The 18886-nt window shown below is 35.9% G+C and overlaps 1 protein-coding gene across 1 annotated transcript in view; it reads left to right on the top strand.

Moving 5' to 3' along the window:
- Nucleotides 1–13630, top strand: part of LOC126166820 (calcium-activated chloride channel regulator 1-like) — a 385244-nt gene extending 371614 nt beyond the window's left edge. Inside the window, exons 3-11 of the mRNA XM_049920433.1 lie at nucleotides 583–736; nucleotides 1031–1243; nucleotides 1650–1995; nucleotides 3890–4222; nucleotides 4855–5082; nucleotides 6687–6842; nucleotides 8857–8977; nucleotides 9227–9367; nucleotides 10852–13630. Of these exons, the coding sequence (XP_049776390.1) occupies nucleotides 583–736; nucleotides 1031–1243; nucleotides 1650–1995; nucleotides 3890–4222; nucleotides 4855–5082; nucleotides 6687–6842; nucleotides 8857–8977; nucleotides 9227–9367; nucleotides 10852–12266 (3107 nt within the window). The 3' untranslated portion in view covers nucleotides 12267–13630. The remainder of the gene's footprint in view (nucleotides 1–582; nucleotides 737–1030; nucleotides 1244–1649; nucleotides 1996–3889; nucleotides 4223–4854; nucleotides 5083–6686; nucleotides 6843–8856; nucleotides 8978–9226; nucleotides 9368–10851) is intronic.
- The last annotated feature ends 5256 nt before the right edge of the window (nucleotides 13631–18886 follow it).

The raw sequence follows: 18886 nt of genomic DNA, 5'->3' as shown, positions 1-18886 counted from the left end.
ATATGAGTTCTGAATTTTGGGGCAAGTCTGTACCTGTTGTCAGATTTCCGCCAAAGCCGTAATTTCTCGACAGTGAAGACACCAATAATAACCGTTACTGGATTCACTTCTGTACAGAGACTTATGATTGATTTTTAACTAGCACACTTAACTTAGCAACTTCTTTCATTGCAATATTACGTCTTGCACATGATTTGGCCATAGGCGTCCGCAAGAGGGAGGGTGAGGGTTAGTTGCTCCTCAAATCTGGAGCACAATTATTATTCGTCACATAATTCTCATACATTTTTACAAGTGATTTACAGTGATTCCGCTACATCCTTTTTTTAACCAAATGTGCGCTAGTATTACCTGGATGATCGCAGTGAGACCGTACTGTCGCTTTTGGAAACAACCGTATAATATAAAATGCCAATTTTAGAACCTTGCCCGCACCCTCCCGAACAAATTTCTGCGGACGCCAATGGATACAGCGTAGCATTACATTCTCTCTACATGTAAATTTCATTAATTTTCTTTTTCCCAAACTCACGAACGCAAAAAAATGATGACTAATATACTTTGTTTTTATTCTCTCAACAGCCCGCTCTCTGGTGAGAGAGTGGACCAAGTACAGGTATGGAGTGTTCGATGAAACTGGATATCACGGCGACTCAGTCTACCCCACTTGCTACTACGGCGATCAGAATAAGAGTAAAGTGACCGGCTGTTCTGACTTGCCAATAGCAGACATGGGGTAAATATCCACTATGTTACTTTAATGATCAACGTGCAATGTGCATTGTTTCAGACTGGCATAGATTGAAAAATATAATTTGTGTCTGAGAATTTTCTCGTCAGTTATTAAGTACAGTAGATGAATGGTGCAAATACATATGTTACAGTTATACGTTAATAATATACTCTGTGCACCTCTGTCACATAAATACCGGTACATCGTATTTTCTGGATTCGAAATTAATACTCAATACAAACTCAGGTTTCATGAAAACTTCAATGACTCGAATAACAAATTTGGTTTTTATTTCAGGATATGTGATGATCCTAATCTTGTATACAATACAAGCAACATGGTTCATGCTGATGCAAAATCATCAATTATGTTCGCTTCTGAATCTCCACACATCACAAAATTCTGTGACTCCCAGACGCACAATAAACATGCTCCGACAAAACACAATCTCATATGCGAAAGGAGAAGTGTGATGGATGTCATCCTTCAACACCCAGATTTTATCAACAGGTCAGTATAAGGCGAATTTTGTATGTGTATATAACAAAATGTTCAAATGTGTGTGAAATCTTATGGGACTTAACTGCTAAGGTCATCAGTCCCTAAGCTTACATACTACTTAACCTAAATTATCCTAAGGTCAAACACACACACCCATGCCCAAGGGAGGACTCGAACCTCTGCCGGGATCAACCGCACAGTCCATGACTGCAGTGCCACAGACTGCTCGGCTAATCCCGCGCGGCTGTGTATATAACACAAGAAAAACTGCGTTTCTTCTGCAGTTCACAGAAATAGCATTTAATGTTGTTATTACGTATGCAGAAACTTTTTGTAAATGGAAGCTGCAGATATCAGAAACGTACAATTTTACCACATTCTAGGATCATTAAATTACATGTCTTAATATTTACAGTGTTGGTGATGCATCCGTCATGACAAATACAACTCCATCTGTCTTGTACAAAAAGAGGAAACTGACCAGATATGTTCTGGTTGTCGAGGAGACAATGGCCATGCACGTCAGGGAATCTTGGGTGTTCCTACGTACAGCAGTTCGTAAATGGCTGGTATACGATCTCCCAGCTAACACAGAAGTTGGTCTCGTTCTTTGCAATGAAACTGCATCAAATCGAGTACATCGGCTATCTGAGCTAACCAGTGTGACTACGAGGGATTTTCTAGCTGCAACCATTCCTTACACACCAGGAGAATCCCATTCGGCAGGTTGCCTGCATTGTGGTGTCCGAGAGGCTCTCGATGTAAGTACTCCCATACTGAAATAGTACCTCTTTATACATGACTTGCAAGTGATTTTAGAGCGAAATAATTAAAAAAGTAAAATATAAATGTGAACACATGTTGGCATGGAGAAGGTTACTAACGTAGCTGTCACCAGAATTGTGACATCCAGAGCTGGTTCGAAAAGGAAATGGCATCTCTTCTCAAGGGAGGCTGAATGTATGAGGATAGATGAGATGCTAAAGAAATGACACAGTGAAAGACAGAGAAGCCACCCATCTGCCAGTTTTCTGTCCCTTATGGAATGTATGTCGTTCCTCTGCTTTTGCCTGTCTAAATTCTTCTCCCACCTTCCCTCCCCACACCCCAGCGATGTTACTGCTAGTCTCCAAAAAACACTTATTTGTCTTAATTTTCCCAGTATCTGATTGCTCTGGATGATGTCTTCTATGATACACCAGAATTTATTGATAGACTGTCATTGCAGATACAGTAGAGATAAAAGGAAATTTTAGTATCTTTAGTGTATATTCTTTGCGCTACTGTTTATTCCCTTGCTGTAACTTTTACTGTAATTGCCTTGAATTGCATACTGATGCTTTTCTACTACGATTTGTTTAAGAATATAAAAGATGAATGAAAGCAATTGCAATTGCAAAACTGGTATGTTGTTATCACTATATTATTATTAATTTCTTGGGTGGACCAACTAAAAACCACGTGCTGATTTCAGTCCCTTGTTCTTTGTTTTCTCCCAGTACTCTTCCATTGACTAACCATACTTTTTCTTCCTGTCTTCTGACCGCTTCAGACTAGCTTTTCTTTCTTTCTTTCTTTTTTTTTCCAACCTTCTATCAAGGAATTCTTCCTTATTCAATACTTACTCTCTAAGCACTTCTGTCATTTGCTTCTATGGCTTTAATATTACTTTTTCTGAAATCCTTTTTTATTTTGTGGATCCAACCTGATGTTGACTTTTTATTGGACAAATATTTGAAATTTTTTTTTTGTTAATCTACTGTCTTGCACTTGATATAAATGTCCAAATAATTCCAGTTTTCCTTTTCTCATTACTTCTGAGATGTTCCCTATGTTTTGATAAATTTCTTTGTTAAATTGTAATTTCCAACATACCATAGTTTTCCGTGGGCCTATATGTTCCTCGTGATTCACTTAACTGGTATTTCTCGTTTACTAGATTGTAGTTTAATGCTATACATTGGTTTGTATACAGAAATTCTGGCATTTCCAAGTTACCTAAATTGTAGTTAATGCTAGACAGTCACTTGCAAATAGATGTTCTTGCTTCACTATGGTATTTTACTGTATTATTTTTGAATTTTTAGAAAAAACTTTTTATTGTAAAGATCTTCAGTTATGCCACATATTTTATATACTATCTATTTCACCTAAAAGCTTAATTTGTATTACTGCAGATGTCACATTGTCAGAAAGTATAGCAAAGTCATCTGTAATTGTGAGACATTGTTGTAATATTTTTGTTTTCATTTCCCAACCCTATTTGTGTAATCTTATATTCATTCACTTTTGTATTCAAAATTCTCAATATTTTTTCTAGAACACAGTGAAAAAGAATTGGGGACCTTGCTTACACCTGCATGTGTTTTGAAAGACAATTGTTTTTCTTGCAAATTTCATTCTATCCCCTGTATCTGTATGTTTCATGAATTAGATTTGCTAATTTAGACTTTACACCAAATTCTAGAATTATTTTGTCTGTGTTTCTCTGTCAACAGAATCAAAGACCTTTTTAAAATCAACAAAGATAATTGTTATTATTACTATTATTATTTTTATGATTATTTTAAAGCAAAAATGTGATTCACTGTAGCACCAAGCTACAGTACTTACTGTATCAGCAGCTAATCATTTATGTGTGTACTTTCGTTCTAGATGCTGAAGGACAGAGCTACTATAGCAGGACCTGCAAGTTCTGTTGTCATAATTATTGCACCTGGCATGGATCACGTCACAGAACTCAATGCTTTACTGCCTCGTGCTGTCAGTTTTGGTGTGAGGCTGGTTACAATAAATTATCCAAACATAGCAAGATCAGCCCCCTTGAATTCACTTGCTCATGCTACAGGAGGGGAAGCTTTTACAGTTCAGGAACAACGTTATAATATGGCCACTTCTTATGTTACAACGTACTTCAAATTGGCTAATATCCTATTCAGCATTGCTTCTCAATACTATGAAGGCAGACCAGGTGTAATGCCAATTGAGGTGAGTATTTTATGTTCTTAGTAAGGACCATGCCTTCTGATAATACCAAATTTTGATTTCAATTAAATTTCAATATAGAAGAGGCAAAACAGTAACTTTTGGAGCACAGCTCACGAGCCACTATTGGAAAAATCTCAGTTGAGTCTCTAGCTTTTGGAAATTTCCTCCTGAGAAAGCAACTTTCTTGCTTGTTTCTCCTAATGAAGTATTTGGAGTGACTTTCACTTCCCTCTAGTACTTGCACATTATACCTTTGCTATTCTCTGTTCCCTTTTCTTCAACTGATGAAGGAATACTTTTAAAATTCTGATAGCAAGAGATTCACATGAGTGTTTCCTAAATGGCATGCCTCATCCCCACTATTCCTTCTTCCCTAGCTGATGTGTACACACTCTTCTCCTGTCTAAAATGTTGATAATATGATTTTTTCTATGCTTGTTAGTCTGTTTTTTCAAGTCGTATCTTACAAGTTAGTCTCAGATAAAAAGTATGACAATTTAACATAATAAATTATGATATATGCTGTTGTTCATGGAATAAATATGGTTATGCATCAGTTGGTTGCATTTGCAGACATGGATCTAAAAGTAGTTTCCAGCAGTTAAAATGAAACATAATTATGTACTTTACAGGTTCATCGCCGTGAACTTTCTGATGACGGCCGTAGCAGTGTGACTGGCAGTTTCGTTTTGGAAGAATCGCTTGGCGAGCCTGCACAGTTTAATGTGTATACCCACAACTCAGAAATGCCTTTAATAAGAAGAATGTCCCTCACAAGTCCTTCACAGATAGTTTATTCAAGGAGATCAGATTCATTATTGTCTTTCAAAATGCTTACACTTCCAGCAAATCTAAATGAGGTCAGTGAATTGTCATTTCTGTAAAATAATATGCTGTCTCAGTGTTTCTTTTTTGATGCATCAAACAATTACATGTTAAAAAATTAGGTTACTTTAACTTTAACATTAGTTCGGGTTTATAATAACTCATTGTAAATTTACTAGCTAATGAAAATTTTATAAAACTTACTTGAAGATTTTTAGAGTGAGATTATTGGAACAAAATTAGTACATATTTAATTGCATATATTTAAGAGATAACTAAAACAATAAAAGTATGGGGGGCGATAGGGAATGGGCAGTAGTTCAGAAAAAAGAGACCAGGATAACAATGAAGCTTCCACATTTAAGACTTTATGACCTGTTTGTATATTTAAGTAAGTGATGTTACATATGAAGCTCTCAAACAATTTGAGTAGCTCAGTTGCTAGAGCACTTGTCCACAAAAGGCAAAGGTGCCGAGTTTGGGTCTCGGTCCGATACACTGTCTTAATCTGCCAGGAAGATTCTCTCAAACAATGATTGCATAAAGCAAACATTCCAGATTAAGATGATAGTTATAGATAATGACAATAGAAATCTTGTATTATTATTATTATTATGATTATAATCATCATTATTATTATTATTATTATTATTATTATTATTATTATTATTATTATTATTATTATTATTATTATTTTAGCTAATGGAATATGTACCATTCAGCTCCTGAAATTCTTGCACACCTTTTTTTCTATTTTAGAGTTTTCTGTGTTATAGTCTGCAATTATCATTTGATCTCAGAGTAACCACTGTAATCAACAAAAAGGATTGGTTATGGTATTTTACATAAAAGTGAACCATCATCCTGGGTCAAAGATTTCACTGTTTCAGATGTATTTTTCTCATGCAGACCATTTTTCCTGACAGTGTACTTGTGGATAAGTCACAGAGCGATGCATAGCAGACTGTAAATTAACAAACATAATTCACATTCTTGCTGTGAAGTCTCTCTTTCTTTGTGTACCTGTTATGCACTATTTATACCACTCACACAGTTACAATGAAATATTCCTAGCAAATGGGTCCACCCTTCACTTCTACAGTAACTGTATAATGACAGAAGAGACATTCCGTGAGGTATCAAAACTTTTGGAGCCATGGCAACTGCATTTTCTGGAGCTATATGGACAAGACAATCAACACTGTTATTCATTCTTTAGTTCCTCTTGGTTCATTTTCAAAGCTGTGGGTTCACTGCTCATTTCTAAATGCTATTGAACACAAGAAATGTCCTCACAGGTTTTAAAATGTACCAGATAGTTCTGCTAGGCTCATCCCAGTCACTGGTGTCTGACACATCCAAAGTTAGTAAATTTCCCTAACATAGCTACTCTCAATATGTGTCTCTTATGATATAAGTCCCTATACATCATTTTTCACCAGGAAAAAAAAACTGAACTGTTTGTAGATACTTAACATCAAGTTATGAATAAAAGATAATGAATAAGAAAAGTATTTTGTCATGACATAAGACAAATTTTCAGCAAAGCACTACATTTAAATCATATGATAAATGATTGAACAATGCTTGCAGAAATTAATGTAAACAAGAAATATAGCATTATCTTTTGTTTGAACAGACTGGAACCTGGACATATGAAATAGAAAGATTTCCTGGAAATCCTCAACCACATTTTGTTCAAGTCATGGCAACACCAAGGACACGATCTTCACTTGTTGTGCGAGCTCGGGCGTGGACTAGTGAAGGAAAAACTCCACTAATTTTATACACTGAGGTGAGTTGAGGGTGAAGGCCACTGGACTATGGAATTTGTTCACAGATTTTTAATTCATAATTTTTAGTTATTTTTATTATTATATTTGTCATAAGAATAAATTTGTATATTAAACTGCATACTGATTAGGTATGCCATATCAGGAGATGCAAACAAGTAAATTTAAGGGCGTTCAGTGAGAAAGGAAACACTTTTTTCTCATTTAAAAGTTTTTTCCAGTTAAAAAAGAGGAATCTGTTGTGGAACATCATGGAATATTTCTGCATGAGCCCCTATAATTTTATTGAAGTTCCAGTAGGTGGTGGTGCTATACGTAGCTCCCAAAATGGCGTCTGTATAGGAGATTCCAAGCAGAGAGCTGTCAATGAGTTTTCTTTTGTCAGAAAACCAAAGCATCACAGATAGTAATAGGCACTTGAACCATCTGAAAACTGGCAGTTCATTGTGTATGAAATTTCATATCGCTAAATGTAACTTCGTTGCTTTTTCTGTTGAATATATTACTTTAGTAAGGCCTAGATGTAGGGAAATTCAGAAATGAGGACACCAGTACACACTGTTCTACAGCAGTTTCCTTACAAGTACTAAAAGATTTTAAATAAATAAAAATAAAACTGCTGATCTTAGTACCATATGTATGGCATGTCTCACATAAGACCTGTCATGTGTATTTTTGGTGATATTTTGGCAGATATTTGCAATTTAATTTTTGTAGTGTGTAGCTGTTGTCGCCGCAATGAATACTGCTCACATCTTTCATGTGATGCCTGGTATCGTAGCAAAATGCCAGTTTGTTTCACTTTACAAATGAAATTATTTTTATAGCAGAATTTTACCTACTCATTTGATAGAGCATTACTTAATCACTATGAATTAAGAGGGACACTGAAATATGAAGAACAACCTGTACTGTGGCAGTGACACCACCGCATTGGCCCATGCTGACTGCTACCACTATGCAGCAGCACTGCTGCTCAGTTGCTGCTGAAGAGCTGGTTATTCTTCATATTTTACAATCCTTGTTAATTCACAATGATAAGACAAATATTGCACTAGTCCAATTAGTTAACATATACATACACTAATCTGTTGAATACTAAATATAAGAAAATAGAATTGTTAACTGGTGTTTCAAAAGGTAGTGTTAACTGGTGTCCCCTGAGGTGCTGAATAAAACTATGCTCCTGCTCTTATACTTTACAAATACTTGTGTTATCTGTCCTATACTTCTATATTTCTCTCATAAAATGATATGTTCAGTCTGGCTGTGTAGTATGGGATTCACAAAAGGAGAACCTTTTTTATTCTGTTGTTTGAAATTGTAGCTGTAGCCCTGTCAAGTAAGAAACACTTATTTTACATAATACTGTTTTTTAGCTTTGTTTCAGAAACTTTGTTATTCTTGTATGACCTAGGTTTTGAGTTATAAGCCCATTCTTTAGTACATGATTTATCTCAAACATGAGAACCAAGCAAAGATAAGCATCTCAACTTCTTAATCCACCAGCTCTTGACGTAAAGTATAAAAGTTGTCTCTGTTGACAATTTTGATAATTACCACAACCTGAAGATGTCTAGCAGTGCAACGATGAAATATTTTGGGATTTACACAATACATTCTGGCAGCAAACCCAATAAACATATTTGCAACAGATCCATTGGGAAAGCCTGAAGAGTCACAATTTGGACACAGCTACATATGTATTTACAAAATTCTTTAGGACAACATTTACAATAACTATGACTAAACATACGTTGGAGTAGAATTGTGCAAAGGAATGGAATTCCACAAAAATCTTAAAAGTTTGTCTGTGAAAGGAGCAAAATGCTTGCCCCATTATAAGCATTTTTTGAAGTATCCAATTGTAGCAAGTTGCATTTAGGAATGTTTACAGTTTTCCCTTCTGAAATAAGGTCTTGTTCTTAGAAATTTAAGTAACAAAAATTATTTGTGTTTGTAAATGTATATTATTTTCTGTGTATCAAAATTATAAGTTTTCTGTTTATGTTAAAGGTCAAACGAGGTGACTACCCAGTGCTTGGAGCCAGAGTAGAAGTCATTGCAACTTATCCTGGTAAAAATGGTTCTGGTGCTCACAGAGATAAATTTGAGCTCTTGGATACTGGAAGTGGAGGTGGGTTTAAAATTCATGTTTGAAACTTTATTAAGAATATTGGGATGTGCATGGAAGGGGAATATTGGACTTCCACTTTTCTTAGTTGTAGTACTGGAAGACAACTGAACTGCCATGTCTTGTACCTGCAGAATGAATGAGAAACTCAAGTTCATAGTGATAAGCAATATCTCGCAGCCATATTTTATGTGTGAAAGTAGATCAGTTTTTTAAAATTTTTATTTATACTTATAATTTTTATGTTTTCAGATCCTGACATTACGAAAGGTGATGGTGTATATTCGAGGTACTTTACTGCACAGGCAGAGGGAATGTACACATTTGAAATTTCTGTGATGGATAATGGCAACACAGCTTATTCCTGGCAAGATATAGCAGTTTCTGAACCATGTGAGTACTGCTTAATTACATCAACTATAGTGTCAAATGTAGTAACTGATCAAAATTTTAACATTAAGCTGATGTAAAATGTTCTTTCGAACGTTAAAAATTGGTTTGTCGGAAATATTTTAATGATGTCTTATTGTGAAAAATTATCTGACATCTTCCTTCAGACCTATATTTCATACCTTCCAGCGTTATCTAAATACATTTTGAAAGTGGTTCTTTGTACCTTTTACTACTGATGTTTTGTGCCTTCCCTACACCTCTGCTAAATTTTTAAATGTTCCCTCTGAAATACTGGCACCTTCATGCATGTCTCCTATATCCCAGTGTTGTCTAAATATAGTGTGAAATTAGTTGCTTTTACATTTAACTATTAACTACTTGTACTTTCCCTTTAGGTACAATGAATTTTTAAATTTTAACTCTGAAATGCTGACTTCTTGAATGTCTTCCACATTGACTGTTGAGGTTGATGCCAAAAGTTGGAACGTTGTTTCTTTGTGCAACAGGTTTTCCTAAATTTTATTACATCCACTGTGTGTGTCTCATTTTTTGTAAATGAGACAAAATATTTGTCTGTGCCTTCTACCTTTGATGAATGAAACTTAGCGGATAGCAAAAATAATTTACTACTAACTCAGATGTAAAAAAAGTTGTAAACAGAACAACTCAGAGCAAAGATTCAGGAAGGATCATAGTTAGTGGTGTTGCGGTAAAGAAAAAAATTTAAAAAAAGAAGGGGATAAAAAGTTGTGAGAGAACATAGTTAGAAACTTAGTTGTGGCTAAATGGGTGGCAAAATGGCCATAGACATCCATAAGCTGGAGCAGCAGAGAATCAGGACAACAATGATCATTCAAAATGAGATGAGAGATGATAAACTATGAAGAGAAGGAAGAGTGAATATCTCAAGAAAGATAATATAATTCAGTTATTAATAAAAAGAAAACCATTAGGGTGAGAAATAAAGATAAGAGGAAGCAAGTCTGTCTGTGGTGAAGGAGGCTAGATGAGGGAAACTGTGGTATAGAGGTTATGGAAGACTTGGAAGAAATAGAGTGAGCAAACATGTAAGTAACAGTAAGTCAAATAGGGACAGAAAAACCTTCTGCTTAATAGGTAGCTGCATGCATTGATGTAAAACAAAAGATTAGTAAAAATCCTAGCTTCTGGAACCAGAAATTCCTTTATCCACGTGAACAGAAGAAACAGTTGGAGGAAAGAGGACTATCTGAGGATTAATAAGAAAATCACAAAAGATTTAAATTATGGATGGCAGTGCCAGCGGAGGATAAGAAGATACTCAGTAATGTAATACTAGGAGCAGATGTGATTGTAAACCATCAGTAATTATGAGTGGCAAAGACAATAGTTAATAAGAAGATAAAAGAAGGACAGACAGAAACTAGACACTGATGAAATCACATTAATTATCTTGTTTTAATATGAAGTTCACACATCACTCTGAATATATTGTTTTGTTTCAGATTCAGAGTGCTGTGGCAGTGTGGTGCCCACCCCTGCTGTGCAACCACTATCTCCATTCCAGAGGATCCTGCCACCAATCTCTGCTGTGTTTGGACCAGAAGACATCAGTATCGATCCAATTTTGGGGCGTATTGGAGACCTCAGAGCAAGAATAATACCAACTGATCTAAAGGCACGGCTCACATGGACGGCACCAGACGTTGGCTCTACCCCTGTATCACACTATGAAATTCGTTATGCACACAGCCTCTCTGATATCATAGAACACTATGATAGTGTTGGCCAGATATGGAACTACGGTACACCATTTCCATTAACTCCAGGATCAGAAACAACGTTCACATTGGACTTCACTCGAAATCCTTCTCTCCTTGATTTGCCACTGTACATTCGCATGAGAGCATTTGCAGAGAGTATTGATGGACCAGCAAGTGGACCAATTTCAAATTGGGTTTATGTGATGGTTCCATCGCCCCCTCCACCTCCACCTCCTCCAACAACCCTTCCGACTTCCACTTTTGACATTTCATCATGGCCAAATGAGAATACAGATGCTGCATCAGTGTTACCAGGTATAGCCCAAGCAGAAAATTTTGGACTGGAACTGATATTGCCCATTGTTGGAGGGTTGGCTTTGCTGACCATCTGTCTCATTGTATACTGCTACATTTGCATCCTACGACGTCGCCATGGCAATTCTGACAAGAAGCAGAAGGGGAAAGACAAACACACTAGCAATGGTAAACAGCAAGTGACTTCTCCTAGCACTCCTGTCACCATTATGCCATCATCACCAGGCAACATAAGCAATGGCAACAGCAACAATTCAATAGCCCCTCCACCCCAGCCAGACAGCATGCCTCCTCAGTATGAAGCAACCATATCTGAAGAAAAGAAGAGATTCAGTGTGTCACAGTTGCAGCAGGAGGAGCAGATGTTGCAGCAACAGCATGAACAGCTTCTTCAGCAACAGCGAGACATGACACCACATGTAGTCGCTCTTCCATCAACCAACAGCGTCAGTGGCATCAGTACAATATCCAATGGTGGAAGCAACACGATCACTCGCGGTGGCAGAACGCTCAGCCCCTACCAGTCCTGGACTGCATCACAGCTGCTGCATGAACATGAGAGAAGGCACAGCCCATACGGAGGACGAGCTGATGAAGAAGTAACATCAGGCAATGGTGGTAACCAAATGCCACCCCCAGTTCCACCACTTCCAGCATATACTGCAAGTAATAATGCTGTATATTCATCTGGCCCTATTTATGGTGTCCATCCTGGTACGTTCTCAACTTCGGCAGGTTACCACAGAAATGGATCTCTGGTTCCTTTCAATCCTAGCTTGCAGGGCTCTTTAAGCTCTGTCAGCAGCGGAGACAGGAAGAAACGAAATGTCACTATGGTTTAGTGAAGAGTGTGTGACAGTGAGTGTTGCACACTGGCGCACTGAGAGTCTGACTTGATTTTTAAGAAAATGACATTACCCTATAACATATCATATGTATATATTTTATATAGGTCAGTATTCTTTAAGTGTAGAAGAATGAATATTTTCCTTAAGTGTTTGAATGCATGTGGAAGAGACATTGTAAATGTGAGAAAATACTTACGTGTGTTGTTCCGAGTGGTGCTTTTTTATGTGGATTGTTGTCTGAATGAGAGAAAACAAGTTAACATTGACATTTCAGCAGCAGCTCCAGTTTTTTAAATATTAAATTTAATGTGCCAAATGTGTCATGTGTATATACATAAATAGGGTTCAGTATTTTTGTCATTGCTTGTAAGTCACTCTGTCTAGTCACAATTTTCTGTACAGATTAAAAGGTGAATTTACCTGTGTTGGTAAATCAAGTTGAGTTGTAACTGAGACCAATAATTATTTGTTTAATAAACATAATGAAATGAGCTTATGCACTGATAAATAATGTTAGCTTACTGTTCTGTTTGAGTGAGAAAATGTCTTTGCACAATAAACAGTTGTTTGTCTGCAGCATGAAGGGGAAAAAAAACCAGCTGATCTCCGTCACTTGTACATAGTGAAGCTAAATTAATATGTTCATGTCTACCTGTGGTACTCAATATGTGTAATTATCATATTTCAGAAAAATTCTTTCACTTTTTGAATTGCTGCAGACTTATTTTACTCCATAATAATTTTTTCAAAGTATTTATATATTACAAACACAAAGAAATTGAAACATAAGCACAGTTGATGTATGGAAATGTATTGTGTGTAAGAAGTAGAGTAGTTGCTATATATTGGGTTTCATGATACTCATTCAGCCCTTTACACCGACTGACTTTCATGAATAACCTATCAAATATAAATTCCCAAGCTAGTATTAAAACCTTCCCTGTTTCCTTCTGTGACTGACAGTAAAGTGGTAGAGACTGCTACTAAAGCTGAAGCTCTTCAAATTGCACATAATAATGAACAACTGAAATATGTAGGGTCTTTGGTTTCACCACATTGCCTTCTCTTATAGGATCAGGAATAATTTATCACCTGCAATGAAATAATAATAGATAATTCCTTCACTTGCTCAAGTAGAACTGCATTTCTCTTGCACTGAATTTCAAATCATGTAAGTATGAAGAAATGTGAGCAAATTACTCTGTAATATTGAATACTTTGAAATGATTAAGAGAACTTTTATTTGTTCATATGTGTAAATATTGGTGTTTTATGCCTCATACTGATTTTGTACTGAAATTTTGCCATTTACAGTGTACATTGTACAGGATCTTATCAGCAGACATTAAAAAAGTTACAAATAACAGGTGTGTACTTATTAAACAGTGATGTACATGTCTACAATTTATGATTTACTCAGTCCCATGTCAAAAGGGGCAAAAATTCCTAGATGTGCATATCATACCTTCACTGGTAGTGTTCAGAATGGTATGTTCATTCAACAAATTACATTTACAGAGATTGATGGTATACCAGTCCACAAGAATTCAGTGATGGCAGAAAACCAGAAACAAATTAAATTCCTGAACATATTTTCTGTTAGAAGACTCATTTCTCAAAAAACTTCCTGAAAACAGCTTCATATGAAACTTATATTCCTTGGGCCACACTTGAAATACACTAGACAGCTATTCCCATTAATGAGTTACACAACTGCAAAATTGCAGGAGCACCTTGAGACATGTGAGCTTTGTTAAGAAGAAAGTTGCTTACATTTTAGTCTGGGCAGAGGATACATCCAAATTAGTTTTATCTATTTTTTACTAGAGACTAATAGTTATTACAAGAAAACACAAAGAATGATACAGTTCAGCAGCATCATGAATACAGCCTGGTGACAAAGCAATGAAACAAATTTCTGAAGGTCATTACATATCCTACTGATTTTTAAGTGTGGTTTTAAGATAACAGACAGCAACATTATGAATGACTGGGAAATTACTTAAAGTTCTAACATTCAGAATGTGTGATGATATAACAGATGACAACCAAGACATATTATAAAACGTTGATGCAAGTAAATTCCTATGAAACATTCTCAGCCAACCATGTCACAGGTTGGTACAACTGTAGTGAAAGAAAATGATAATAATAATAATAATAATAATTGTCATCATCAGAATGTACTAATCAATGAAGCAATCTGTAGACCTGGATGTAGCAGGAACCATCTTAGCTCTATGACTAGGTTCAGACATATACCAGTTGAAACTGTTGCATATTGTTACCTCACTGTGAAACTATGGAAGGTGGTCATGAAAAATGTCTTTGCATGTGAGTAAAAAGGTTTGCTGCTCTATCTATGGGGTTTAGTTTTAGTTGGCAGAATAAATGAATCACATGTGCTCAAGAGAAGGTACAGTAGTTCCAAAAAGGGTATATGTCATACAGTTTCTATGAAATAACTAATAAATCCAGCAATGCTTTGCAGTTGCAAAATGTGTGTGTGATTCAGATATACATCCTAATCTCCTTCTTTCCCCCCCTCTCTGTCCCTCTCCTTCTCCCCCCCCTCTGTCTCTGTCCGTCACCTTCTCTCCACTCCCTGTACATCTCTCATCCCACACTCTTTCTATCCATCTCCTCCTCCCTCATCTCTCTGTCCATATCTTCCTCCCCCTTCTTTATATTCATTTCCTCCCCCTTCTCTGTCCATCTCCTCATCCACTCTCTCTCTGTTTTTTTTTTTCTTTTTTTTTTTTTCAAACAGAATCTTGTTCGAGAAGAGAAGTCAAAATGAATGGGTAAATCAGTTGCATTCATTAATACACGAGGTATGAGAGAGACTTTTCCAGCTGCTGGATCTGTGAGGATAGTAGTTTTAAACAACAGTGTTTTGCATGGTTTTAGCCTGAGACACAACTTTCCTGTTTTCTGTTAAAAATGACTATGCAAAGGAAACCAAACCACACATTTTCTTTCCTGTGACCAGTTTCACAGAAAGTGTTTATTGTATAACATGTCTATATTTTTAATAGATAAGGCTTGTTGTCAGTTTGTTGAGAACAGATTCATCAACTGAATCTTTCCTTGACTTTGTGTTAATTGAAACACAACCATTTCAGTATGATGATGAATTTAAAATAGATAAGAATTCTTTGTTCGGGAGTCATAATGGACCATGCTTTAGAAATTCTTATTCAGTTTGCCTCCAAACACTGTCTATACTCTTTGCCAGTCTCATTGACGTGACGATCTTGTAGTTGGTGTGTGTTGCATGTATGCCCAACTGCTGGCATTTTTTCCAAAGAAATGAACTGCAAACTGAAATCAATTGGATGTTTGGGAAACCTAAATTACCAACAATTGACATGAATTCAATCTTTGCAACATGCCAAAGACATGATCACCACTGGCAGGTTGCTGAAAATTCTTTCACTTTCAGTTGTATTCTTTTTTTGCAATTGTTATGAAAATATGCAACAGCAGAACTGTCAAACTGAATGTTACAATTATTTTGTTATGAAAACATGTGACAGCAGAAGTGTCAAAATGACCATCGCATTTCTTTCATTGGCACTTTCACCCAAAAATACCATCTTAATTTCTGACTTTTACAGTGGATTTTACAAAAATTTTCTTTAAAAAAAATATTGTCCTGCCAATTACAAACAAAATTTTTAAAAAATCAGCCAAATTAGTAAAGCCATTCTCAAGTGACAATCTTTCAAACATATGACAATTGATTTTTATTTATTTAGATAAAGCTATTGAATTTGGGTGACCAGTGGTTTATTTAAACAAAATGTGGAATCATATACATTACACAGTGAATACATGTTGGCTCATTGACCATGTGTGAAGAGTGCTGCCAACCAAAAGTGCCAGCCAACATTTAATCATTGCCCATGCCAGGTAATGAAATGAATTTCAGTGACATACTGAAATGGATAGCAAAAATTTAAAAAGATATATAGAGACCCAGCTTTACCTCCTAGAAGTGCAGTGTTTTTTTCATTTATTTATTTTACAAAACTCTATATCACAAGAAGCAGAAGAATAAAGCTGGTTTGCCAAAAAAACATAATTCAGCCTGCACTGGTCAGTAATAACATATTTTATGATTAAGATCTATGAAAAGCTGAATTTTTCATATTAATTAAAGAAAACCAACCTGCGCCTATTCATTCCATTGACACAATTTTGCAGTAAAATTGGTTTGGTCCTCTCTGACTGTGAACCATACCATCCAGACCTAAATCTGATGCAACTAATCTGGAATCTTGCAAAGAGTAAGATCCATAGTTGCAATATTTGAAGCATATCACTCTCAGAGTTGGAAAAAAAAAATAGTGCGTGCTTTTGATGCAGTGACATTAGAAGGCTTTAGAAAAGTGGTATGCCATGTTAAAAATAGCTTGGATACTATTGGAAGAGTGATGCTTTGATGAATGGAGAAACTGACAATATAATACCAGTCAGCATGGATTCAAACAAAGAGTTGTCATAATTGTCCATGACTGAAATTACAGGTGATGAACCAACAAACAATTGAGAAAGGTAGCGATATCACCATAGAAGGTAGTCTTATGGATACTGCTAATAAAGCATTATGATTAGCAAAAATAAGATGAATACAGTCTTCTTCCTGTTTGTGCTCTTGTTCTGTGTGCGCATTTAATTCAGTGGCAGATGCAGACATGTAGTGCGTGACATTGCTCCACTATTTCTCTTGTATAAACACAGTGGTGCTGCCATTATGAGGTCTTTGGTTTGCTTTGCCAAGTAATACTCTTTCATCTATGCAGCAGATTCTAATACTAAATTCAGAGACACAAATAGAAAAAAATGCTAGCCAGTAATCTCATTGTGAGGTTTGAAAGAAACTAAGCCACACTGGGCCAGTTGTAGCATATCTGGACATTCACTTCAGGAATACTAAGGAAACCTGTGCCTTGATGTCATGAACTATGATATAGTCTTCTCAGGAGATAATAACAAGTGTTGTTGCCAAACTATGATGGATAACCAACAATTTAAAGAGTCAAAGAGCAATTTTATTTTAGTGTTTTGCTTCAAAATTTGCAAGCCAATAACACATTTTATCATTCTGCAGAAGGAATTCCAAGAACATATTTCTAATATTGGGGCTGTTGTGCATGTGAATTCAAGCACTTGTAAGAGCTAAAACTTTTTGCAGATGGACAAATATCTGTGGGTCTGTGAATTACCACTTGTTCAGGTGCTCAGTACCAGTTAAAATGTGCCTTTTTATGAAGTGATAAATTTGAGCTAGGTGAACAAAAGCTACATTTGTTCAATATGAGGAAACCAAATGAAGAACAAGTTTGGTGACACTGTCCCTGACAGGCTGCTTGAAATTGCATGCTCAATGAGCTGCTTGGCTAACTTCAATGCTAAATATTTTGGAAATGGCCAATATATCAAATATTTGTCTTAACAATTAATTCTCAGCACAGCCTCCTCTGCAGCATCCTTACAACATTTTCAGATTGCTTCTGTCCACTTTATATACATAATTTTAAATTGTAATTTTACTTGCATCATCAATTTGCAACAGTAAGCATGTAATTATTATTAAAAATTAGTGTCAGGTATTAAATGTGGGAAAAAATCTGGAAATATAAGATCATCAATCGACTTTCAGAGCAGTTAAAAGAGTCAAAAAGTGCAGTATACAACCAAGTGCTGAAAGTTACTTAGATCACTTACTGTGTAATTATTTTTTGGGACTTGGGGAAACCCGAATAACATGTCCTGCTGCAACTGTGAAATTACTTGTAATTCTTGTTAATATCTATGGTAGAGGAAATTAAGGATGAAGTGCTTAGGAAATTAAGCGAGGATTGGCAAAGAATGAGATCTAGTCTAGGGTAAACAAATGAAAAATAAATCAGGTAAGTGAACGAAAAAAGGCAGAAGTCATATTTGACAGACAATAAGAGAATACTTAGGGAAGACACTTTGTATGAGCAATCTTCTGCAGTTTCAATGTGCAGAAAAACCTTATCGTATTCTGCCAAAAGCTGTTGCATCATCTACTTAATTTGCTGAAACCAGTTTCAGTAAAATTAATATGAACAGCATGTTTTACCATTTATGTTTTTACTTATTGTCATAAGTACAAGTTTTACCTTTGCAAAAGAGATTACAAAGTAAAATCACTGAAGTAGAAAAAAGGGTTAAGCCTTGTTGCCATGTCATTTGTAAAAACTGTCTGTGTCTTACTATCACTGCTTGCATTTGACATGTACTACCAAGTGGACATTGACACTGACCATTTGCAACTGGCAGCAGGCACTGTGTTAAACACCAACTGTCCTCTGTATGAACGAGCACACATCCCAGACATTCAGTAGCATTAGTAGTACTGGACACAGTGGTGGGAGGAAAGGCAGTTAGGGTTGTGTCATCATCATTTATACTGTTAATGATGGAAATACATGACCTTGAGGTGGTGTATGATACAAGCGCTGGATTCCTTCAATGTTACCTTGCTGTAGCATTGCGTACTTGCATTAATAATTAAAATGAAGGACAACTGAGTTAAAAACTACAAATGATTTAATAAAACTGTGTAAGAAGTACAGTCT

Source organism: Schistocerca cancellata, chromosome 1 (assembly GCF_023864275.1).
Source record: "Schistocerca cancellata isolate TAMUIC-IGC-003103 chromosome 1, iqSchCanc2.1, whole genome shotgun sequence".
NCBI lineage: Eukaryota > Metazoa > Arthropoda > Insecta > Orthoptera > Acrididae > Schistocerca > Schistocerca cancellata.
The sequence above is the reverse complement of the archived record's forward strand: the minus strand, read 5'-3'. Positions and strand labels throughout refer to the sequence as shown.